At 38.6% G+C, this 25,709-nt stretch overlaps 1 protein-coding gene across 1 annotated transcript in view; it reads left to right on the top strand.

Annotated features, from left to right (window-relative positions):
- Window positions 1-25,428, top strand: part of PLCL1 (phospholipase C like 1 (inactive)) — a 320,359-nt gene extending 294,931 nt beyond the window's left edge. Inside the window, exon 6 of the mRNA XM_040642333.1 lies at window positions 23,759-25,428. Coding sequence (XP_040498267.1) covers window positions 23,759-23,941 — 183 coding nt within the window. The 3' untranslated portion in view covers window positions 23,942-25,428. The remainder of the gene's footprint in view (window positions 1-23,758) is intronic.
- Window positions 25,429-25,709: the final 281 nt, after the last annotated feature.

The following is a 25,709-nucleotide window of genomic DNA, read 5'->3' as shown; positions in this document are numbered from 1 at the left end:
ACAAATGCTTTGGATCCCTGCTTTGGGCAAGACCCTGTGCAAAGCTGCTGGCAATATAGCTGTGCCTGTGATGGAAGCAGCCACTGCACTCAAGGAGTGTGTGTTCTTGTGGAAGTTGCAGATGTTAGAAAGTGCAAGCCATAAATAGTTATTAAACTGTAATTGTGGCAAGTGCTATGTCAGGAGAGACGTTGGAAAGAGTAAAAAATAATTTTACAAAATTTATTACATTGAAGAAGTTTGGCATCATTTGTAGCCTGTGCTGTCCAATGTGGAAAACCTAGCTATGGGTGTCTATTAAAATAAAAATAACTAAAATTAAATAAAATTATATATTCAGTCCTCCAGTGGCACAAGTCACATGTGGCTGGTGACTACCATATTGAACAGCAGAGATCTAGAACAGTTCCATCACTGCAGAAAGTTTCTTTGCCAAACACTGTCTGGGCTATAGAGGTATACCAGAATTATGAAATAAAAGAGAGAATTCTTAACTGTTAATTCCTCAGAGACTAGAAGATATATACATCTACCAAAATAGTCCACTTTTGGCTGCAGGCCACAGTACAAATCTCATCTTAGTCTGGCCTCAGAATGAGGAATGGGACTTCATTTTAAACTACAGGCACCGGAAAAGTGTCTGTTCATATCTTCTGCCCATTTTATGATTTGTTTGTTTCTCGTGTATTGAGTTTGAGAAGTTCGTTGTAGATCTTGGATACGAGTCTTTTATCTGTAGTATCATTTGCAAATATATTCTCCCATTCTGTGGGCTGCCTCTTAGTTTTTTGGACTGTTTCCTTGGCTGTGCAGAAGGTTTTTATCTTGATGAAGTCCCACAAGTTCATTTTTTCTTTTGTTTCTCTTGGCTTTGGAAATGTGCCATGAAAAAGGTTGCTGTGGCTGATGTCATAGAGGTTGCTGCCTATGCTCTTCTCTCGGATTTTGATGGATTTCTGTCTCACATTGAGGTCTTTCATCCATTTAGAGTTTATCTTTGTGTATGGTGTTAGGGAGTGGTCACGTTTCATTCTTTTGCATGTAGCTGTCCAATTTCCCCAGCACCATGTATTGAAGAGACTTTTTTCCACTGAATGTTTTTTCCTGCTTTATCAAAGATTAGTTGCCCAAAGAGCCGAGGGTCCATTTCTGGGTTCTCTATTCTGTTCCATTGGTCTATGTGTCTGCTTTTGTGCCAGTACCATGCTGTCTTTGTGATCACAGCTTTGTAGTACAGCTTGAAATCTGGCATTGTGATGCCTCCAGCTTTGTTTTTCCTTTTCAACAATTCCTTGGCGATTCGGGGCCTTTTCTGGTTCCATACAAATTTAAGGGCTGTGTTTTCGAGTTCTTTGTAAAATCTCATCGGTATTTTGATCGGGATAGCATTGAAAGTGTAGATTGCTCTGGGTAGCATGGACATTTTAACTATGTTAATTCTTCCAATCCATGAGCATGGAATATTTTTCCTTCTTTTTGTGTCTTCTTCAATGTCTTTCAGGAGTGATTTGTAGTTTCTAGAATATAGATCCTTTACGTCTCAGGTTAAGTTAATTCCAAGATAATGTATGATTTTTGGTGCTATTGTAAATGGGATGGATTCCCTAATTTCTCTTTCTTCAGTCTCATTGTTCGTGTATAGAAATGCAGCTGATACTACTGGGTATTTACCCCAAAGATACAGACGTAGTGAAGAGAAGGGCCATATGCACCCCAATGTTCATAGCAGCAATGTCCACAATAGCTAAATTGTGGAAGGAGCCGAGATGCCCTTCAACAGATGACTGGATTAAGAAGATGTGGTCCATATATACAATGGAATATTACTCAGCTATCAGAAAGAACAAGTTCTCAACATTTGCTACAACATGGACAGCACTGGAGGAGATAATGCTAAGTGAAATAAGTCAAGCAGAGAAAGACAACTATCATATGATTTCTCTCATCTATGGAACATAAGAACTAGGATGATCGGTAGGGGAAGAAAGGGATAAAGAAAGGGGGGGTAATCAGAAGGGGGAATGAAACATGAGAGACTATGGACTATGAGAAACAAACTGAGGACTTCAGAGGGGAGGGGGGTGGGGGAATGGGATAGACCGGTGATGGGTAGTAAGGAGGGCACGTATTGCATGGTGCACTGGGTGTTATACACAACTAATGAATCATCGAGCCTTACATCGGAAACCGGGGATGTACTGTATGGTGACTAACATAATATAATAAAAAATCATTTAAAAAAAAAAAAAAAAAGAAATGCAGCTGATTTCTGAGCATTGATTTTGATTTCTGAGCATTGTATCCCGCCACATTACTGAATTGCTCTATAACTTCTAGTAGTTTGGGAGTGAATTCTTTTGGGTTTTCCATATAGAGTATCATGTCATCTGTGAAGAGAGACAGTTTGACTTCTTCTTTGCCAATTTGGATACCTTTTATCCCTTTTCGTTGTCTGATTGCTGTTGCAAGGACTTCTAGTACTATGTTGAATAATAGTGGCGAGAGTGGGCATTCTTGTCGTGTTCCTGATCTTAAGGGAAAGGCTTCCAGCTTTTCCCCATTGAGAATGATATTTGCTGTAGGCTTTTCATAGATGGTTTTTATGAGATTGAGGAATGTACCCTCTATCCCTACACTCAGAAGTGTTTTAATCAGGAAAGGACGCCGTATTTCGTCAGATGCTTTTTCTGTATCTATTGAGAGGATCATATGATTTTTGGCTTTTTTCTTGTTGATATAATCTATGGAAAAAAAAATAAACTACAGGCAGATCTCCTCTCCCCTTTGTATCGTGAATATTGAGGTTTTGTATTCTTTGAGTGTTCATCTTTGTATTTATGAGAAATTTGTCCATAGTGACTAGGGGTTTTTTATATTTTTCTTTTTATTAAAAAAAACAAACAACCAACCAAACACCATGACTGTAGAAAATAAACATCCTGTGGGGTATAGATATGAAGAGCACTGGAGACTGTTGCTTTAAAATAGGACAGCAGCACTTGGACTCTCCGCTGCTGGGGGGATTCATCTCAGCGTCCGTACAGTGAGTGTCCGTTTCTCCAAGTACAAGAGGAAAGAGGAGAGACTCGTGTGTGGGCAGAGAGGAAGAAAATCAGTGGTGCTGGCTTAATCTCCTTGAAGTTGACGTTAGTGGAAGACTTTATTAAAATATGTGACCTGAAGCTGAGGATTAGAACAAATAATATATCATGGTGGGGGATGTGCTTTTGCTGCCACACCTAAAGGTCACCCTTTGAAGGCAGCTGAGCTGGCTGCCAGGATCCATTGATTCCTCTCTAGTACTGAAACATCTCCTGGCAGGTGTCAGCCTGGTTGCTCCAACACGTAAATACGGAAAGTTACAGAATAGGGAATTGTGGCCCATGGGATCCTGCTAGTGCTTGGTTAGAATGCCTCAGTGTTAGTTCTGAATAGACATTCTATGAATTTTTACTTAAGCAGCATAACAAATGGGGCCATATGAAATAAACAAATATGGACACACAAGCATTTTCCTCAGAGGGATATAGCCTCTCAAGTGTTTAGGGTAACAAAGTTATAAAATCCTGCCTAGGTGTATGCAGTTCTTTAATCTGTCTCTAGTGAGGTTGCTATCTTGTTACATAGGTCACGTCCCTTAATGAGGTGCTTTCATCCTTCTTGTATTAGTTTTCACTTAGCCCTGTGCTCCAGCCATGGCAATCCCTCTGCAGTTCTCCAAACATCCTGTGGTCTTTCCGGACTTCCCAGGTGATTTTGTTTAGTGGCTAATTGTTTGGATGTGTGTTTTTTTTTCTTGAAGTTTCTCAGAAAATGAGGAAAGATGGAAAAAAGTGGTAGTAAAATGATCTGCTTCCCCAGCCATGAGGATTTCCCAAGGGGCTGCATGAAGGGAGCCATCTCTTCCTTGACCCCTCTCTCATTTCCAGTTGAGTCCCAAACCTGAGGTGTTAACATTCATTCTGCACTGTTAGCAAGTTAAAAAATGATAGACGGTTTCCTGAGGAGGTTGGCAAGTGGAGGAAGCTGGTTTTAAGTGCTATTATGGTGAGTGTGTGTGTGTCTGTGTATTCATAGTCCCTTTGTGCACTCATAGTTGTAAAACTGACTTTTGCCCTTTCCTCTTTTATTTCTGGTGGGCATTTCAGGCACAGCAGGATGGGAGAAGGGCTAAGGGAAATATCTATGGGGTAGACTCTTGATTGCCCTTCAACTCATATACTTCGAATATTCATAAATACATAATGGTAACATTTTCCTCGTGCTGAATCATGCTAATAACCCCTGTCAAGTAGAGGAAAGATCTTTATGTCTTATAACTATCAACAGATTACTTGAACCTGAGAGCTTTAGGTCATATTAGATTGAGTTGTATATATTAACATTTTCCAAACAGCAAGTATAAGGATACTGCCTTATACATGTAAGAGGCATTGATATGTTAACGTATTTATTTTTTATTATATAAAATAAACTTTATTGGACGCTTTAGGGTTATAATTTTTTCTCCTTTCACCAAATTGTAAAAGCAAGTGGCTAGATTTTTTTTTTTTTGCCTTTGAGGAAGCGTGATCAGTTCAAATTTCACTAAGATATTTTTCTTCTGTGAAAATAATTTTCTACTATGAACGTTGTGTTCGCTTCTAGTGTAATTGCTTCCTTATACAAGTTGGTGATGCATTAATGTTTTTTGATGACTTTGTAAGTTTTCAGAATGTCTTTGAGGGACAGTTAGAATGACTGAGGTGCAAATTTGCATGGAGGCCGAGGAATTAACCAAATGGTTTTAGAAGGCCATTTCTAACCATTGGAGCACAAGCTTTTTGTGGACAGACAGGAACTCCCTCCCTAAGCCCAAAACAGGGGAGCCACCTGGTGGACAATGTGAGAATTCTTCATTTTCTAGAGGTAGCCATAAATGCATACACTATGAAATCCCTGCTTTTTTACTTTTAAATTTAAATAGATTTACTTATATGTTTAAGCTAATATGCTTTACATTTTTAATTGATGAATAACTTTCCCACTTCATACCAATAAAAGGGCTCTAAAATAAGGAGAAAGAATTTTAGAATACTATGAAAATCAAGTTAGAAGAACAATTAATCCAAGAAGTAAAGGCATTTAGTAATTACATTTCATATTTTGTCATTTTCCTTTCACATGCATTGCTCAGCCTATCTGTGTTTATACATATAAAATGGCTTTTATGAAAGACTTTCAGCTCCCCTCCAGCTACTCTACTTCCTATCTCTCTTCGCCTACACAGCCAAACTTCTTAACAAGGTTGTTTACACTTGCCGAATCCACTTCCTTACCTCCCACACAGTCCTTAGCCAACTTTAATCTGTCTTCTCCTCTGACACTCCATTAAATCATTCTCACCAAGGTCGCCAGTCACCTTCTTGTCACGAAAACTTGTGGACAGTTTTTAGCTTTATTTTCCTTGACCACTTGGGAACATTCTGCATGGCTGGTCCCTCCTCCTTCTTGCATCACTGCTTCCCTTGAATTCTGGAACACTGCACTCTCCTGATCTTCCTCTTACATCTCTGGCTCTTTCTTCCCGGCGGTTTTTGCAGGTTACCCTTCCTCTGCTCACCTGCTAAATGCTGGTGTTCCTTAGGGTTCTAGCCTAGGCTCTCCTCTCACTTCATTCTCTCCCCCCCCCCCCCCCCGCCCCAAGTCACAGTGTCCATGCAAACGGTTTTCATTACCCTCACTCTGTTGTCAAATCCAAAATGTGTACCTTTGGTCCATGGGTCTCTCCTTATCTCTAGATGGCCTTGATTTGCCACCCTTCCCTCCCAGTTGCCCTCCAGGCATCAGGCACTGGGGAGGTCTCTCCACCACAGGGAGGTCAGCGCGTCTCAGACTATGTTCATCTCCATGCACGTCTGTCACCTGCTGTCAGTGACACCACTGGTATCTCTACTTGAGTGAATGAATGATGAATGAAAGAATGAAGGACAATTTGGAGTTATCCATGCAAGCACCCTGGGAGTTATTCCTGATCTTTTTCCTAAGCCTTCACCTCGCTTTAAGCAATTACCAAGTATTGTTGGGTCAACCTTTGAAATATCTCCCTGAACAATCTCCATTCTCATAGCTTAGTCTCTTCATTTATCACCTGAGTTAGTGAAAAGTCTCTCTTTTCCCATATCCTTACCCCCCTCTGCAGCACAGCAGCTAAGGTGACCTTTCTAAACATAAGTCTGGTCATGGCCACTCTGCATGCTTAAAGCCCTTCCAAGGTTTCCCATGGTGCCTCCTGCAACCTTCCTAACAACCCCTATGGAGCTCTTTATGATCTCTTTCCTCTCCAGCTTCATCTCTCATTGCCTTCCTCTTCGATGGGCTCCTCCAGCCACACTTGAACTTTTTCCAGTTCTCAGTGGCACCTGCTGGGCACCTGCTGTGCTCCATGCCGAGCAGTTACAGGAAGTGTCCCTTCTGCTTCAAAGGAGTGTCTTTGGAGTGGGAGCCCCCACTCTGTTGTTTGCGTGCTATAGGGGGGGCGTGCACTTTATCTGTGCTTCAGCTGTTAGCTCAGGTACCCAGTCTTCAGGACACCTTTTCTGACACCGCCCCTTCTCCAGCCCCTCCATCCTCGACAGGGTTTGGCATCTCTGCCATGGGTTTTCCACAGTACCCTGCTCTTACTCTATCAGAACATTTTAATCGCCTCCTTCCCACTAGACAGTCCCACTTAAAATAATTAAATGATGAATTTTAGCACAGCAAATTTAATCTGAGCCCTAATTAATAAATGACAGATTTTCAGTATATAAGGTGAGCTCAAAGAACATTTCATCCAACCCCCTTCTTTAATAGAAAAGGAAACGGTAGCCCACAGGAGTTAGCAGTGATATTTCCAAGGTCACCCAGCCAATTCCTAATTTGTTCATCATTCTTTCCACTGCAGGCATCAGCCACAATCCCTGTCCTTTCTACCCTTGTGACTGATTCTGGCTTTCTCTATGAGAAGCTTAGAAAGCTTTAGCTGGGACAAAAGCATGGCTTAAATTCTATTTTGTCTTGATTATCAACCAATCAAATGGTGTGGTTAAAATTGTAACGGACCTGTCATTTCTCATTTAAGGTAGTTTTTTTTTTTAACCTGAGTTACAGGGAACTGGGATGGATTCAGGCTTCATCAGGTGAGAAGCATGTATATGATAAGGCAGGAAACACATCTCCTGAGAAGAAGAGAAGCCACAGAATGGGCAGCCTCATAGAAATTTGGGCTGGAAGACCACTGCAATCCAAGCAGGTTCTAGGGGCCCAGGGGCTTTTTTCCTGTCTCAGGAGCAAGAACTGTGGATTTTCACTCTAGGGCGGTGGCCTTGGAAAGGCTCAGCTCCCTCCCCTTTCCTGTTTTCCTCTGAATATTTTCAAGCACCTCTTTCTGACTGAGGCTCTTTGAATTTCCCAGGTCACCTTCTGAGAGAGTTAATCTGATTGCTTTCACTAATTGCCATCATTGCTGCCTGGAGTCAGGCTAGCTCACAGGTCACTGGCCAGCTACTAATTGGCCACTCTTGGGCTATGTGTGAGTGCTCAGTCCAACCAGCTGTGGCCAGAGAGGAGGGCTCTGATAGTACAGAGTAGGGCCATCCTACCTCAAGGTCAGCCTGGGGCGAGTTTCTTTAGCAAGGGTCTATGCACATGGACAGGATCACACAAGGTTTGTTCCGGATTTTCTATACAGTCATAATTTAAAGTTGGTCCGAAAACGTGTGTGTTTTTGGTCTGCATATCAAAGGCCTAAGAAATATCAGCTACTGAAATATTGGAATTGCCTGTGAATGTTTTCTCCCACTAGTTTCTGATAGTTTGATTTCCACAGTTATGTGGGAAGAAATCTGAGGCCTGGATAGAACGAGCATTTAGGGAGGTGTCAGCATAGCACTTGTAACACTGAATGGGTTTGGTGAATGTATGATGAGTTTTTCTAGGCATATATATTTATAAAGTGGATTTAAAAACAAGAATGTAAGAGTGATGGTATCTGACATTTGGAAGAAATGTTTTGACAGGTGTATGTGATGATTTAATGGTGCATCTTCCAGAAGGTGGACAGGGTGACGCTGTGGAAATGTATGTCTTTCAGCGAAGCAGTACCCACGGCTGTGAACTTGCTGTTGAGTGTCTCTGTGTGCTCTGCTACTTGGGCTTTCCCTCTAACCTCACATAGCTGGATCATTATTTTCAGAGGTGCTAATAATAATCCTTGATTGGATTCTGGGTTTTAAAAAGCTATTAAAGATATTTTGGGACATTTGGGAGAATTTAATATGCACTGCACATCAGATGAGATTGCTGAATGAGTGCTAATTTCATTGGAGTAATAATAAGTGTGTGGTTCATGATATGCCTACTGAGATATTTAGGGTGAAATATATACAGATAGTTGGAATAGGTAAACTGATTAAATCAAAATGACATAATATGAACAGTTGGTAAATATAGGTACTATTTTTTTTTAAAGATTTTGTTTGTTTATTTGACAGAGAGGTAGAGAGAGCCAGAGAGCACAGGCAGGGGGAGTGGCAGAGGGAGAGGTTAAAGCAGGCTGATCAGGAAGCTGGACACGGGGCTCAACCCCAGGACCCTGGGATCATGACCTGAGCGGAAGGCAGAAGCTTAACCGACCGAGCCACCCAGGCGCCCCAATATAGATACTATTATTTCTACTTTTGTGTAGCATAATTCTTAAAATAACATGTTGGAGCAAAATATGTTGCTGATAGTTTGGTGTCGTGGATGGCTTGAGTTTGAGATCTGATCTTGAGTGTGTCTCAGATTAGGGAAAATAGGTCTTGACATTTTCTTGGTGTAATAGTAATCTGGTGTTTAAATCAAATGCCCTGCTGAATATGAGGCACCAACAATGAATACCTCATTACTGACCAAATCTCCAAACAGTCATTGTGGAGGGAGCCAAGCTGGCCATTCCTTGATTTAACTGTTAATAAGAAATAGCCATTTCATCTGATAGCTGCCTTACCTTCATTAATTAAAAAATGACCCATTGTGTGGGGAGTGCAGGGAGGTTGCCCTTTAACAGTTTCTTGCTGATAGCTTTTTGGCCACTGCAGCTGACATAACTTAGAAGTCATGCCAGCGTAATTGGGTGCCTACAGAGCTGCAGGGTGGGCTATCCTGCACACACCACCAAACACTCCTAAAGGGGACAGTTTCAGCCTATTTAAAAGTGTAATGATTTTGCAGAGAATAAAGATGTCCTTGGTAAAAGGACACGTCTAGACCAGATGCGGTATGGCTGTCATTGGGCTGCAGGGAATGCCACGCACATAGAAGGCCTTGTGAACGGTGCCCCTAGAGTTGTGCAGCCCAAGACCAGATGTCACAAAATCCCACTTGCTTGCTGAAATTCTCCGCACTGTGGAGGCGGTTAAGCAGCTGATCTGCTTTGTGATCATTGACTCTGCAGCCTGTTGTTATTACGTCGACACTCTTATTCTGGCATTTTTTGCAGATTTACCCTTTGGATAGATGAAATAGCCAATGATATAAGCAAGTAATCAGTAATTTCTTACAGTGAAATGGTACCAAGCAAATGCCAGGCAAACAATGCATTTGAAGAGTATTCTTCTAGTACTAGGAACGCTTTCTCTAGTCTTCGTCTGCTCTGGGGTTGGGAGCGTCCTACATCTTTCAAGTTGCTATAAATGATCTTTTAAAATGGAAATAGTATGAGCCAGCTAAGTAGAGGTTTCTGTAGAAGCTCCTTCTGTGTTTGGCTTAGGGCACTCACGACGGTATGAATTCAGATTTCAGGGTCATTTAATATCCAGCGAAAGTTAATTTGAGATACCGGAACTTTTAAACAGTATTTGTTTTTTTGTGCTGATGACCATCCATTACTGAAATTTCATTTGAAATGCAATTAATTATCTTTGTCACCTTGCTAAAGGTTGATACTAATCTCCTGTCCTCTCTTATTAGATTTGTTAACACAGAGGCAAATGATCACAATAATGGGAAGGAAAGAGCAGAGAGCAGGGGAATCAACAGGCAGTGGGTTCTTACTGTTTTACTGAACGGTTCTTTTGTCAAAATGACTGCAAGAGGATTCTCAGGATACTAGGGTCATCACAAACCTACATTCATGAAGTTTTCTGCTCTTGAGTCATATTTTTGAAGTTTAGCTCAGGGGTTTCTATTATTCAGCTCACTGGTGTTGAAGCAATTTTGTTGACATTTTTTGTAAGTGGATTAGCTCACAGTCATTTGCCCAAAGCAGACAGATGGCTTCTTCACCAGAGCACCCTTGCAGGAACCTATCTTATGGTAGCTTCAGAAATATAATGGGTCTGTCACAAAAGATAATGTTTGTCATTAATTTCTTTTGGTGACAGATGATTTCAGTTCATTTTTACTTTCTCATCTGCCTTAAGTAAAATGTCTGTTGAACATTTTTTATTCCAATAGTGAGAAATGAATGCTTTGGTGTTTTACACTGAGCAATGTTGTTACCCCTTTCTTTACAAACAAGAAAATAAGCATTTGCAGGGGAGAGGAGGAGACATTCTGGGGTTTCCCAAGGAAAAGTCCCCCATTAGTGGAATTACTACTCTTTTAATTTTAATCATTATGGGGTTTTTCACAGGTTATCAGTCCTGAATTTTATTCTCAGTAACTGTTTATTCCCTCTATTTTGCCAACTTGCCTTTTTTAAGTTTCAAAGTGGTTTTTTTCCCCTCTCATTTTGTAAGGTAGAGTACAGTAGACATCTATAATATTGTCATTATCGATAGCAAAATATTGTATTTACTGAAACTTTTAAGTTCTTCTGTTTATAGAATACTTATAATAGCTAACAATCATTAGAGTTTGCCACATATTATTCTAAATAATTCACATGTATTATCTCTCTTAATCTTGCAATGAGCCCAGAGATGAGTATAATTATTAGAGCCATTTTATGGACGAGGAAACTGAGGCACCAAGTGACCTTGCTCAAGGTCAAAAAGTTAATAAGTGGTGGAGCCCAGGATTTGAATCTAGGTAGTCTGACAGTGGAGGTCACATTATACATTGACCTACAGAATAGCAATATGGTTACAATTCAAAGCCTCTAGGCCAAATTGTTATTATATGAGTGAAATATGGAATCCTTAGAATCAGATGTATTCTTTCATCACTTCTGGAGTTCTGGCTCTACTCCCAGTTTGTGCGTGCTGCCATCTTGGGCAGCCAACTTACGTGGGAGGTTTTTAGGAGCCTATGGGTACTGCAAGGAGAATCAGTATCCCAGGGATCTGAGAACTAATAAGTCTTCACATTAATGGCATCCTTGAAAATGTTCAGCAGGTGCCTGTAATGAATTTGATTCTTCTACAATCTTCTTTTTTGGATCTAATCTATTATGATTTTTTTTTAAAAAAGAATTTATTTGTTTATTTGAGAGAAAGAGGGAGAGAGCACAAGCAGGGGGAGTGGCAGAGGGAGAGGGAAAAGCAGACTCCCTGCTGAGCAGGGAGCCCAACATGGGGCTCAATCCTAGGACCCTGGGATCATGACCTGAGCCGAAAGTAGATGCTTAACCGACTGAGCCACCCAGGAGCCCCAAGGCTTATGGTATCTTTAAAATGAAAACCAGTCATCTTCTCCACACTTCTCCTACTCGTGAATCTTCTACCATTGCTTTTGTATTTCACTTTTCTGAAAATTGGGCTCAGATCAAAATTAATAGATTCTTTTAAACTCTGTACCCACTTTCAAGGCAAAAATTGGACGTCAAGGTATCAGCGCAAAGGGAAGTATTTCTGTATGGGACATTCATGGGGTTTTATCAAAGGAGTTTTTCTTCTTTAAACCAGATAGGGCTTAGCTGTTTTGGTCTTTGCTCCATCGCTAAGATCTATTAGATGACATGTGCAGCGTATCTGTAATTCTCCTAAATGTGAAGAAAAATAACACAGTGAAGAAAAAGCGTCTGTTGGTCTGCAGAGCAGGCAGTATTAGTTATTTCCTTCACATTTCTTTCCTGAGTGAACCTGGGCAATATATTTACTTAGCTTTCTTGAGTCCGTTTTTTCACCCATAAAGTTGAAAAAAATTATAGCTGATCTTCAAATATCTCAAAAGTGTGAAATAATTGCTAAGAACTCTTTCTTAGCAGAACAAAAAGATACTGTCACCAAGTGATATTTTACTGAGTATTCTCCACTTTCATTGTTTTTTCTTCAGTATAAATTTAAAGGAAACAAAATAGGGGCGCCTGGGTGGCTCAGTTACTTAAGCTTCTGCCTTCAGCTCAGTCCATGATCTCAGGGTCCTGGGATCTCAAAGTCCTGGGAGTGTGCCTCTCCCTCTGCCTTTCCCTCTGCCCTTCCCCCTGCTCATGCTTTCTCTTTCTCTCTCTCTCTCAAATAAATAAATAAAATATTTTAAAAAAAGGAAACAAAATAAATTCTAAGTCAGTAAAATATAAGGAAAAATGGGTTGCATTTGGCTATTTTGTGCTATGCCATAAAGGCAGTATCCTTCCAGAGCATTCTCCTGTACTATGTATATCTTTATCAGTAAGACTGTAGGAGGATTGAGGACTCAAGGCAAGCATCACAAGATCCTTATATCATATTTCACTGATTATAAGATGCCAAAAAAGAGATGAAGATGCTTCTCTGTCTTCCAAATTGTTGCTTATTTGTCACTTAAACAGGAGACTTGCCTGATCCCCTATAGACTACATGTTCTCACCACATCACATTCCTTTCCTTTAAGCACATGGCACAACTTGTGATGAGACATAGTTTTATTTTTGTGGTTTTTTGGTTAATGCTCGTATCCCTGACTAGACCTCTGTTCTATGTGGGCAGGAAGGGCAACTGTGCTCATCATCTTACCCTGAGTCTGGCCCTTTAGTTCTTAATGAGTACAGTACTGCCCTCTACAGGGCACTTTGCAAAATCGTGGAGGTGATGGAAGAATTCTTGGGGGACATTGAGTGGCTGCGGGCAGCAATGCTGGATATCAGGCACGGTGCAGGACAGAGAAACATAATGAACCGTTGCCTGCGTCCTGCAAGACTTTAAGTCCTGCTTTACTAAAGCATCTAAAATCCAAACTGGAGTACTTTAGTAAATGATATTAATTAATTTATTTTACAAGAAGTTATGTGAAAGGCCCCATACATGAGGAAACATTAGTTACCGAGAGGCATGTCGACATGAATAAAGATATTGTTTTTAAATAATTGAATAATTTATTCACTCTGGGCATTCTGTCTACTTGATTGTATGATTGCTATACAGTAAGGGATATTGGAACAAACTGGGAAGTAAGAGACTGTTTTAATTTGATACTTTGTTATTTTTCACAATCCACGATGGGCATCTGACAGTGTCCTGTGGAGTAGAAGCTGATACTATCGATGACAAGAAAAATATCCTTTGAGACACGGTGAAGACTTGGCGACTTTGGTGGGGTGTATGGATAGTATTTATTTCCTCACTTGTGGGATTATCACACTTCTTCTCCCTGGTGAGAGTCTGTACTTGTCTTGGCATGCTATCCCTACCTTAATTAAGGTTATTTCCTTTCTTCGTTTATTATATATAAATAAGTCTGGTCTGTTGCCATTCTTTGTTTTTATACGAGTGTCTAGCTGGTACATCTGCATTGTCATTTTGCTGTATTCTTTGTGTGTGTGGAATGACACCTGATCTCTTTATTTCTCTTTTGGAGTTAAATGAATTCATATTGAGTAAATACAGGCATCTGCCTCTTTCATTATGGTTTCTTGTGTGCCTCCCTGGGCATTTACATATCGCAATACATATTATTTTGTTTTAAATGACCATTCTTTTATTTCTCGTTAATAGTATAGTTAGGATACTATGTTTACTTAATTTTTATATCTATAAACCAGCTTATATTATTTCTGACTTTCATTTTAGGATAATAAAGAGAGCCTTACAAAATATTTGCTTGAACAGACTTTGGTTTTGGGGTGCCTGAGTGGCTCAGTTGGTTAAGCGTCTGCCTTTGGCTCAGGTCGTGATCCCAGAGTCCTGGGATCAAGCCCCCCCATTCAGGCTCTCTGCTCAGTGGGGAGTCTGCTTCTCCCTCTCCCCACCCCCTGCTCTTTCTCTTGCTATCTCTCCATCCCTTAAATAAATAAATAAAATATTTCAAAAGAAAAAATAAAGGGCCTCAGTTTTGATAGGGTTGAGAAGCACAGGTTAAATGCAAAGTCTGGTATGTGGAATATATTTAGTAAATATTTGCTTGATGAACAGATAGATGAATAAAACAAAAATGAAGACCCAAGTCCTTATTGATAACTAAAGGAAACCACCATTGTTCCTAAATCAAAGGAAGGCCGTGGGTGTGTCTTGATTCATACATATGTAGCTCAGAACAACAGGACAACACATAGGGATTTGAGATATTAAATTCTACACTTTTTAAAAAAGATTTTTTAAAAATTTATTTATTGAAAAGATTTGATTTATTTGAGAGAGGGAGAGAGCAAGAGAGAAAGGATGAATGGGGGAGGGGTAGAGGGAGAAGCAGACTCCCCACTGAGCAGGGAGCCTGATACAGACATGGAGCTCCATTCCAGCAGCCTGGGATCATGACCCGAGCCAAATGCAGATGCCTAACCAACTGAGCTACCCAGGCGCCCCTTAAAGATTTTATTTTTAATTAATCTGTACACCCAATGTGGGGCTCAAACTTACAGCCCTGAGATCAAGAGTTGCCTGCTTCACTGACTGAGCCAGCCAGGTGCCCCAATACTTCTTTTTAAGCTCTGTTCAACAAGCGTATCTCAGTGTCATAGGTTTTATTGATGTATGTGCTGTGACCCATCACTAGTGCTATCTGTTGTCAGCACTGTTGCTACTGGATTGTTATTAATATTATTGTTATTATTTTTCAGTTTTATAGAGATATAATTAATATATAATGTGTAAGCTTAAGGATTATATATATAAGAAAAATAATTATATGAGGTGATGAGTATATTAATTAACTTATTACGGTAATATATAATATATATACATATAGTTAACACACTCATCACCTCATAATTATCTTTTTCTTTTTGTAGTGAGAACTTTTAAGGTCTACTTTCTTAGCAACTATATTATTATTAACTGTAGTCACCATGCTGTATATTACATTTCCAGAACTTACTCATCTTGTAACTGGAAGTTTGTACCATTTGACCACCTTCACCCATTTTCCCTATCCCTTGCCCCTGGCAATCATAAAACTACTTTTGTTTCTATGAATTGTATTTTTTTTAGATTACACATAAAAGAGATCACCTAGTACTTGTCTTTCTCTGTCTGACTTTTTTCATTTAGTATCACGCCCTCGAAATGCATCCATGTTGTTTACCTTCTTTCTCATGGCTGAATAATATTGCATTATATAAATAACATCTTTTTAAATGTTATTAGGTGCTACATATATTATATAGACATTTTAAAGAGAGAGAGATATATATTAAAGGAGATGGCTATAGATATGTATGTATATACATTCATCTATTCGTTTGATGGACACTGAAATTGTTTCCATGTCTTGGCTGTTGTAAATAATGCTGTAATGCACGTGGTTGTGCGAATATCTCTTCAAAATCCTGATTTCATTTCCTTTGGATATACACCCAGAAGTGGAATTGCTGGATTGTATAGTAGTTCTATTTTTAGTATTTTTGAAGACTCTCCATACTGTTTTCCATAGTGACTGCACCAATTTACATTTCTGGCACAGAGTGCCCTTTCCTCTACTCTACATCCTTGCCAGTGCTGGTTATCTCTTGTCTTTTCAATAATAGTCATTCTAACAGGTATAAGGTGGTTTTGATATCTTGCTGTGGTTTTGATTTGCATTTCCCTGATGATTAATGATGTTGAGCACCTTTTCATATACCTGTTGGCCATTTGTATGTCTTGTTAGGAAAAATGTTTATTCAGGCCTTTTGCCATTTTTAATTGGATTATTTATTTTTTGTTATTGAGTTGTTTAATATTTTGAGTTGTTATATCTAATGTATATATATTGAGTTCCTTATGTATTTTGGATATTAACCTCTTATCAGATATATGATTTGCAAATATTTTCTCCCATTCAATATGTTGCCTTTTCATCTTGTTGATTGTTTCATTTGCTGTGAAGAAGCTTTTTAGTGTGACGTAGTCTCACTTGTTTATTTGGCTTTTGTTGCTTGTGCTTTTTATGCTACACTATTTCAGCTACTGTAGTTTTGTAGTATAGTTTAAAATCAGGACATGTGATGCCTCCAGCTTCTTTTTCAGATTGCTTTGGCTATTTGCAGTCTTTTGTGGTTCCACATGAATTTCAGAATTGCTTTTCTCTTTCTATGAAAAACACTATTTGAATTTTGATAGGGATTGCACTGAATCTATAGATGACATTGGGTAGCATGGATATTATAGTATTAATTCTTCTGATCCATAAATATGAGATATCTTTCCATTCATTGTGTCTTCTTCAATTTCTTTTATCAGTTTCTTGTAGCTTTCAGTATGCAGATCTTTCATGTTCTTGGTTAAATTTAAGTATTTTGTTGTTTTTGATGATATTGTAATTGGATTGGATTGGATTGTAAATTGATATTGGATTTTTTTCTTTATTTCTTTTTTTGATCGTTTATTGTGAACTGATAAACACAACTGATTTTTGCGTGTCAATTTTGTATCCTGCAACTTTACTGAATTCATTTACTAGTTCTAACAGTCGTTTGGTGTAGTCTTTAGTGCCTTCCATATATAAGATTAGGTCATCTGTAATCAGAGACAATTTTACTACTCCCTTTCTGATTTGAATACCCTTTCTTTCTTCCTTCCTTCCTTCCTTCCTTCCTTCCTTCCTTCCTTCCTTCCTTCCCTCTTTCCTTCCTCCCTCCCTCTTTCCCCCTCTGTCCCTCTCCCTTCCTCCCTTTATTCCTTCCTTCCTCTCTCTTCCTTCTTCCCTCCCTCCCTCCTTCCTCTTTTTCTTTCTTTCTTTCTTTCTTTCTTTCCTTTCCTTTCCTTTCCTTTCCTTTCCTTTCCTTTCTCTCCTTCCTTCTTCCACCTAACCGCTCTGGCTAAGATTTGCAGTACTCTGTTGAATAGAAATAGGGGGAGTAGGCACCCTTGTCTTGTTCCTGATATTAGAGGAAAAGCTTTCAACCTTTCACCATTGACTATGTTGTTACTTGTGGTCTTGTCATATGTGACCTGAATTATGTTGAGGTGCATTCCTTCTATACTGTTTGTTGAGAGTTTTTATCATGAAAGGACGTTGAATTTTGTCAATGTTGAGATGATCATAATTTTTATCTTTCGTTCTATTTCTATGATGTAATTATAATTATTAGTGAGTAGTGTTTAAATAATGCTAAATGACTTCATTTATATATATACTGAACAACACAAAGATGGTTTCTTCTATATTAAAAACTATTTTTAAAAAACAGGGTCAGGGGCGCCTGGGTGGTGCAGTCGTTAAGCATCTGCCTTCGGCTCAGGGCGTGATCCCAGCATCCTGGGATCCAGTCCCACATCAGGCTCCTCTGCTAGGAGCCTTCTTCTTCCTCTCCCACTCCCCCTGCTTGTGTTCCCTCTCTCGCTGGCTGTCTCTCTCTGTCAAATAAATAAATAAAATCTTAAAAAAAAAAAAACAGGGTCAGTGCAAGGGCTTTCTGCATAAGACACAGTTAGTTACCATTTTGAAGTAAATAGGGCTCTTTATTCCTTCAACATTCAAGTTAGTCAAGATTTCCTGATGAGAAAGAGATTGTAACAATGCAAGATGTTATTTGAGAAAGAAATGTGGAAAAAGGTTTTATTTGTCAGGTCTTAAAACATACGTTTTCAAATTTAACTTTCAAATATAATTTTCATTATGTTGAATTTCAACAGATTCTAGCTTCAAATTTTTTATAGCCTTTTGTGTAGTTGTGTTTATTAAACATGTCATTCTGCTTTATTTTGCAATGTTGTCTTCTCTTTGGTATTAAATTATTCTTAACATTTCTTTGAAATATATTCTACATTTTATAAACTAGTCTTCCTTCAGAATTAGATTCTCAGGTATTAAAAGGATTTATTTATGTTCTGTTTCCACGGTCTTCAGAAACATTTGGTTAATTGGTGTTTATGAACAATACTAAAATAAATCAGCCATGAAACTGATTTAAAAAGCTGACCTTTATATAAAATTATAAAATACAATGGGTCAGGTGAACATGTCCACCTTTCTGTTCCTTTAAAAATAAAATAATTTGATTGCATTATGTAATAAAGATTTGAAAACAGTGTTAACTTGTTTTGAGTTCAGAGTTTTAGACGAAGAGGAACATGTGGCTCCATAACATTGGCTCCTTTAATCCAATGCTCTTAGACCAAAACCATCTACGATTATTCTTGCATATTTCTTGAGAATTCAGAGTTGAAATTCATTTTTTAACTGATGAGTAGAATGCAGTTGGAATATTTGGTTGCCAAGGTATTGATAAATAATAAATCTGACTATTGATAATTAAATATAATGGAAACTTCTTTTTTTTTTTGCAATTAAGTTATTTTGTCCATAATCTCCTGGTAACTATACTTTTGTGCCCAATAACTCTTGTTAGCATCTTGTTTCCATTCCCTACATGGCTAGGCTTTTGTTCTGGAGAGCAAGAATTCCAGGCCATCTTTGCAGATCTTTACCCAATATTCTAGAAATGTCACATCAAGAGAAGTACATCTGTTATGACATCATCACATTTTTGATCTGCTATTTCATTTTCTCAAATGAGCATTGTAGAAGTTATTTCTACCCCTTTGGAGCAAAACATTTAGCTTCTTCAGATAATACAGAGATTCCCAAAAAGCATGGGTTTTGAACTAGTAAGATGGTCGTAGGGCACAACCCACTATCACATGGTTTTGTCCAACAAATGGCAGCTGGAACAAATAAAGAGCTGCTAATTCCACCATGCTGTCTGTGCTGTTCATTGCTATTGACACTAGCTGTAGGGGTGGACTCTCACCTGACAGAATACCAGGGGAATCAGTCTGCCATTGAGTATGTGCTGAAAAATACCCACACAAGTCTGCCTGGAGACAGAGCTACATTTGTTTATGTGTGTAGATGTGTATATGTGAGGGTGTATCCATTCCCAGAGTCTCAATTAGCTTCTTTAAATATTTGTGGTGTGCTCTGAGACAACCCACGCATTTCCTTCACATGTGACAAGGACACTAGTCATGATGTTCTCCTGCTCTTTTATGTACTAATAACACAAGGGATAGTGCAGTTCATGGGAAAAATGGGTGTGAAGGAATCATGGTGTCTTTGTAGGTTATTCTGCCAGACTGTAGTCCAAATTATTTTTGAACAGTGTTGGGTAGGGAGGGAGCTGCCTTTCTTAGTAGAAAAGGAATAATAAAAGTCCTGAATGTCTTTTGACAGACAATAAAATATATTCCTAACAGATAACTTCCAAATATGTAACTAATAAATTTCTTCCATTTAGAATTCCAGTTTTTTATAGTTATGATATAATGAGATAATCTGTGCAAATTTGCTTATACTTAGTATATTAAGTGTTCAATATATGTTAGCTTCTGTGTAGGGTTGTGGTAATATTTTACTGTCAGTAATAAGTTTATTAGTAGTAATAAAACTTGTGGCATTGTACAACAAGCCCATTTACAGTTTAAGTTGCATCAGATATTTCTTGATTTCTAGATAATGTGTTTTAATTGCAATCTAATGCAGTTGTAAGGATTTGGTTATGACTGCTTAATCTCTTTTTTAAAAATTCATTAATCATCACTAAGTTTTGATTCAAAATCTCTATAGTGATCTCTCTATGGTTTTCCATGATGCCATGAGTTATTCTTTAAATAAAGTGGTATTTCCATGGGCTCTTAATTTTGGAAGCCAAATAATTGTGGAGGCTGAATTGGTGGCCATTGCCCTTGAGACTTTTGATAGTCCTGTTGTCCCATTACCATCAGTCTGCCTGAAATGCCCTCTATTATGTTTGCTTTTCTTTGGGTTAAAGTAGTCCTCTTTTTTCTTTCTTTCTTTCTTTCTTTCTTTCTTTCTTTCTTTCTTTCTTTCTTTCTTTCTTTCTTTCTTTCTTTCTTTTCCTGAAGCATCCCTAACATCAGAGGTGGGAAACTACAAATTGAGATTGCTAGAATATCAAAACATTGGCAGCAGCTTGACGTTTCTTTCAAGTTGAGTGTTCAATGATCGTGTTGTACATTAATTTTACATTCTAGGCCATAACAATCCCAGAGATATTTTAGTATCCAAGAAGTGTTTTGATTTATATAACACCAAGTGAAATTCTCTCCTCTCATTCTTCTCTACCAAGACATCTACTTGAGGAGACTTTTGGAGCATATTTCTTTGGAAACGCCTGTTACAATACTTATTAAATACACACAGCACACTAATCCCTTTAAGTTGATTAGCTGATCTGAATACCTAATACACCTTGTAGGAAATGATACATAGGACAAAGATGTTTGACAGAGGAGATTCCATATAAGCTGGCTTGTTAGGAGTTTGAGAGGGGAGTGTAACAGAGGAGAGAGACAGATGCTCGTTGAACAGGGGAAATTGCTGCAGATAAAATGGGATAAAGCACTCGAAAGGAATGCCAGGATAGGGGTTGTTAACAATAAACTTCACTCTTTTTACAGTTTTGCCTGGTATGAGTCCTTCCTGGTTTTGAAATCCTAAGAGGGAGGACTCAAGGAGTGGTTTCCTTGAGCCACAGAATAGAAAGATGACCTTTATTCTTCCTTCTTTAAAGAACAGGAAATTTTTTTTACATAAATGTTTCAGTGTAAAATGTAAAAATTCACACGTAGAATTAGTCTTTCATTTTGTTTTCTATTAAGTTAACAACTGAGTTTTTCTTTCTATTTCTTTTCTGCCTGTGTCGTTCAGCCAGATCGTGTTGTCTCCTGGTTATCAGGAGATGATGTAGTTGTGTTTTCGTGCACTGGCACAAACTGTTTTCTCCAATTGGCCATTGTTTTCTGGAGAGAGTGACTTCTGTGTACCAGAACTGGCACAGTCTGGCAGGCAGGCATGGATGCCACCTCTCAGAACTGAGGAGACAACATTCTGGCTGATTAATTAGATAGGTTTCATAACCTGCTGCAGAACAAGGGAAGGGAGAGCATTATGCATTAGTGGCATCAAACTTGATGTTTTGGCATGTTTCACTCTTCTCTTGCAATTAGGGAAGATGCCAATTTTGCTTTTGTTGCAATTTAAAAATGCTTAATGAAACTTTCAAAACTAAAAGGAAAGCGGTCTCTTAAAAGTAACACTGAAAATGAGTGTGGATCTGATCTTTTTATTAATACAGTTTGGTTTTTAAAGGAATCTTTCAATTTGTAAAGCCAGTGGTAATATACCTATCTCTGTAAAATAGACTCTTGCAGCTGCATTTTAAACAGATGAGTATAATTCATATATTAACATATGTACAGTACCAAGATATTCATTATAGTAGTAGACTGTGATACCTGCTTTTCGCATCACCTTATAGCATAGTTTACGTGTGATTGCCTAGATTACAAACAACTCTTCAACATTTTTTCTTTAATCTTTAACACCGTCAGGAAGGCAGAAGGTTATTTTCATGTTTACTAAGAGCAAGTGGCCCAGGGAGAAATTGTTGGAGCTAAGACCAAAATTAAGATAGCCTGACTTTTGTCCCTGCCGGCGTGTCCTTGGTGCACCTGATCTCCTGACTCTCTAGATACCACCTCTAAGTTCTGTCAGACTGTGCCACATGAACAATGATTTTCTTTATATCTGTGCTGTTTTCATGGGTAGCAATGAATAGGAGGCTGTAATGTGCTTTGGAGAGAGTGCACGGTTTTCCTTGAAGAGATGCCATGTCATGTAGTCGTTACGACTGCAGACTCTGGAGCCATAACTGCTGGACTTTATCTAAACCCCAGCTCTACATGTAGCAGCTGCATGACTCTGGCAAAGGGGACCGCTCTGGGCCTCAGGGTTTTTTCCATCAATAAACCAAGAATAAGAAAAGTTCCTGTCTTCATAAGGTTGCTGTGACAACTAAATGAATGAACATATGTAAAGCACAAAAAGAGTGCCTATACAGAGTAAGCACTTTGTATGTATTATTATTTAAGAATTGCATGTTTCAGAGTGATGTGACTTTGCTTTTCAGTGTTCAGAGGGGACTCATTACGTCTGCACTGCTGAGAACTGACTCCCCAAATTCTGTTGCCATAGTGAATATTTTTCCTTTAGAAAATCCATCTCTATCTGACAGAGTGTTCATTTTCTAGTCTTTAGTCTTAGTCTAAGTTATAAACGTGGTGTGGGAAATAGGACACGGGACCGAGGTCCAAGACCCAGACTTTAGTCCAGGCTCAGTCATTTCCCAGCTGTGACCTTGGGTCAGTCACTAAACCTCATCAGGCCCTGCCTCTTTTCTCCTCACGGGAAGGCTAGACTATAAAACTTCCAAGTCCACTTATAAAATCCCTTTCTGTGACTGAAGTGATTGGGGTAAGTCCACTTTAACAAAAATACTAGGCAAAGCCATCTTTGTACATCCCATTTAGTTAAAATCTGTTATTAGAAGGATTTCACTATATTATTACATAGTGGGATTGGCAAGTGCTTGTGTAGATTTTGAGGAATGGAATATGCTAAGGCATTTTTTAACACAAGTTTCCTCGGACACACTTGTCAAATTAAACAGTGTATCATGGGGCAGTTCGGACTTATCCTTTTGCTGAGTCTGTGCTTTGTGGAGGAACTCTCCAGTGATCAGTGTAAATTCCACATCCTCCCTCCCTGCCGTCTGCAGTTCGGGGTCACCTAACCACTGCAGTGAGAATGGGGGGGGGGAGGAAGGACCACCTCCTCTTTTGTGCCGCATGGGAATAGGTCCCGGCTTTCCCACACTTGGTCCTTCGGGTGCCTAGGCCAGCATCAGCTTATACACTTGATCATTAGTAATGAAGAAGTAAAATAAGAAATAAAGATAAGGAAAAAAGTCCTTCTTGAGCACTGATGTTCCTGAGAGCCGATGATCTCCCGTGATCCTCATTTGCTTTTTGTTTTGATTGACATGCTGAGCCTCTGGAGCCATTTTTTCTCCATCAGCCAGATGGGAACATTGTCTTTAGGGTGATGGAAAAGACAGAAGGAATGTGGATAACTAAAAATTTATTACAAGGCAGATTGCCAGGTTAACCCAATTTATAAAAACTTAGCTTACTGAGCGTAATGGTGTGTGATTTACTTTACAGAAGATGTTTTGCTTTGTAAGGTCTTGTACACTGAGGGGCTGATTGAATTTTCAGTTCTTTAAAGAAGAGCTCCTTTGCTTGTTTGCTCCCAAGCCTAGGAATGCTGGGCCTGGGTGGGACAGGAGTTGCAGCAGTGTGCAAAGTCTCAGACTGTGCTGAGGGATGGGGGCACCGTCCTCAGTAATGCAGAGGAGGGCCTCCCCTGAGATTGTTCCTTACTGAAGGAATCTCAAGAGGCTACTGGCAACCACAGAGCTGATTGGGAAGCCTCAGGCTGAGGTCCTTGGCTTAAAGAGCGAAGACCCTGAACAGTGCTAGAAAAGAGCCTGGAGATAATCCCTGAAAAAGTGAGCTCTGAGGGTCTGGGTCCATTTCCTCACTGAGCAGTAGCACTAATAGTATAGAGTGATGTCACTCAGAATACGCCTGGTCCCTAACTTTCTCCTTGTTTGTAGGGCCAAGGAGATCTGTTGAAGAATGCCAAGAATGAAGCTGTAGAAAACATGAAGCAGATCCAGCTGGCATGCTTGTCCTGTGGACTTAGCAAAGCACCCAGCAGTGGTGCAGAAGCCAAGAGCAAACGCAGCCTGGAAGCCATAGAGGAGAAGGAGAGTGGCGAGGAGAATGGGAGGCTGTGACCCTGAGCAGTACCGACACACTCACCCATCCTTCCCCTTGAGGACTCTGGTTTTTCTTTCTGGTTTTCTTTCTTTAAGCTTTTTAGAAGTTCACAAAAAGATGCCCTCTATGGGGTGTTGGACATAGACAGATATTTTCACAATGTCAGTATTTTAATGTAGTTAATTTATCTAAGTTAAAACCCTTAGTAGGAGTGTTTGGAATTTTGAGATGTGTGTACATACCCATGTATGGATGTGGGTGGGAACGTGTGTGTATGTGTGTGTGAGTGAGAGAGAGAGAGAGAAGGAAAGAAAAAAAAGAAAGAACCAGAAAGTGACAGAGAGAGATACAGAGAGAGTGAGAAAGAGAGATTGAGATCCTATGAAAATCTATTCTATGTTGCATTATTCATTTAGTAAGTTATTACTTTATCATTTTGGGACAAATTTGTTAATCTGAAATTCTAAAGAGCACTTACTATAACCGGTTACTGTGTCTACTTTACTTTGTCATTTGATTTAGAGAACTTAACCTAGGGTATTATCAGAGGAAGTCAAATTTACCAATGCATAGCTGTTTTGATAGATAAAATATAGATTAGAAAAATTCCTAAGAATCACAGTAGAAATAAAAGTGAATGAAAGATAAATGAGTGTTCAGAATTTCTACGGTCAGCAAAATCATTTCTTCAGCTAGAAACTCTTTAAACTATTTATTAAATAAAATCAAGTTTTAGAAAGTTTTGGTAGTTGTTTAATAAACATATGATTTCAATGGCAAAGCTGATCATAAATTAATTTATACCCACCTATGAGGAACTCTGAAACACAGTGAGAGCTCTGTTGTAATTAGGATTTTGATGTGACATTATTTTCAGTTATAAAATTTCAAGGTTGACATTTGTTGGAAGGTCTCATTCTTCCAAACTGGGTATCTAGCCTTCAATTTCTATAATGGACATGAGCAGCTAGGAGGTCTTGTCTTTAATTAAATATAATTTATTGTACTAAATTTAAATTTAAAGACATTGTTCAAACAATACCACATTATCATGTTGAGCTGATACAAATTCTGTGGGTCAGATAACATCATTGTGATGATTTAAGAACTAACTGATTACAAATATGATATAATTTTAATACATGAACAAAAACACACACAAAAGCAGCAAACCAATTAGGGTACATTTATAATTGCATCCACATAATTTTTACCCTAATATCTTCATAAAGGATTTGAGTGTAATATGTTTGTTACCTCCAGAAGAACTTAATGTTCTATGGTTATGAAAATATATTTATTTAAAACATTGCTTTTATTTTGAAAAGCTTCTTATTTAATTTGATTAACAAATATGCCAGTTTTGGGGGAACCTAGGGAAGATAATTGTTGACATTTTGCAAATATAAGCATCTTCTATAGCTACCGTGTTAAGTTATTTCTGACTTCTTAACACTATTATGTTCATGTTGCACATTACTGAAAGTAAAGATATGAAACAACACTTTTATTGTTTTCCTTTATTGTGAATTCATTGAAAAGAGAAAACATAATGAAAATAATGAAATATAATGATATTATATTAAAAATATCTTAAAGGGTATGTTATTTCCATGGACCAAATATGATGAAATTTCTCCTTGGATTTCAAACTGGACACTTGGGGAAGTTCATGAGCTCATTTTAAGGTAGGTTTCCAATGGTATTACAATTACCTGAAAAAAATTTCTTTACCCTCCATTATACTTAACCTGCACAGTAAAAGGAATAGTAGAATGCAGGTAT

The sequence above is a fragment of the Ursus maritimus genome, unplaced genomic scaffold (genome assembly GCF_017311325.1).
Source record: "Ursus maritimus isolate PB19 unplaced genomic scaffold, ASM1731132v1 scaffold_1, whole genome shotgun sequence".
NCBI lineage: Eukaryota > Metazoa > Chordata > Mammalia > Carnivora > Ursidae > Ursus > Ursus maritimus.
This window is presented reverse-complemented; position numbering and strand designations above follow the sequence as displayed.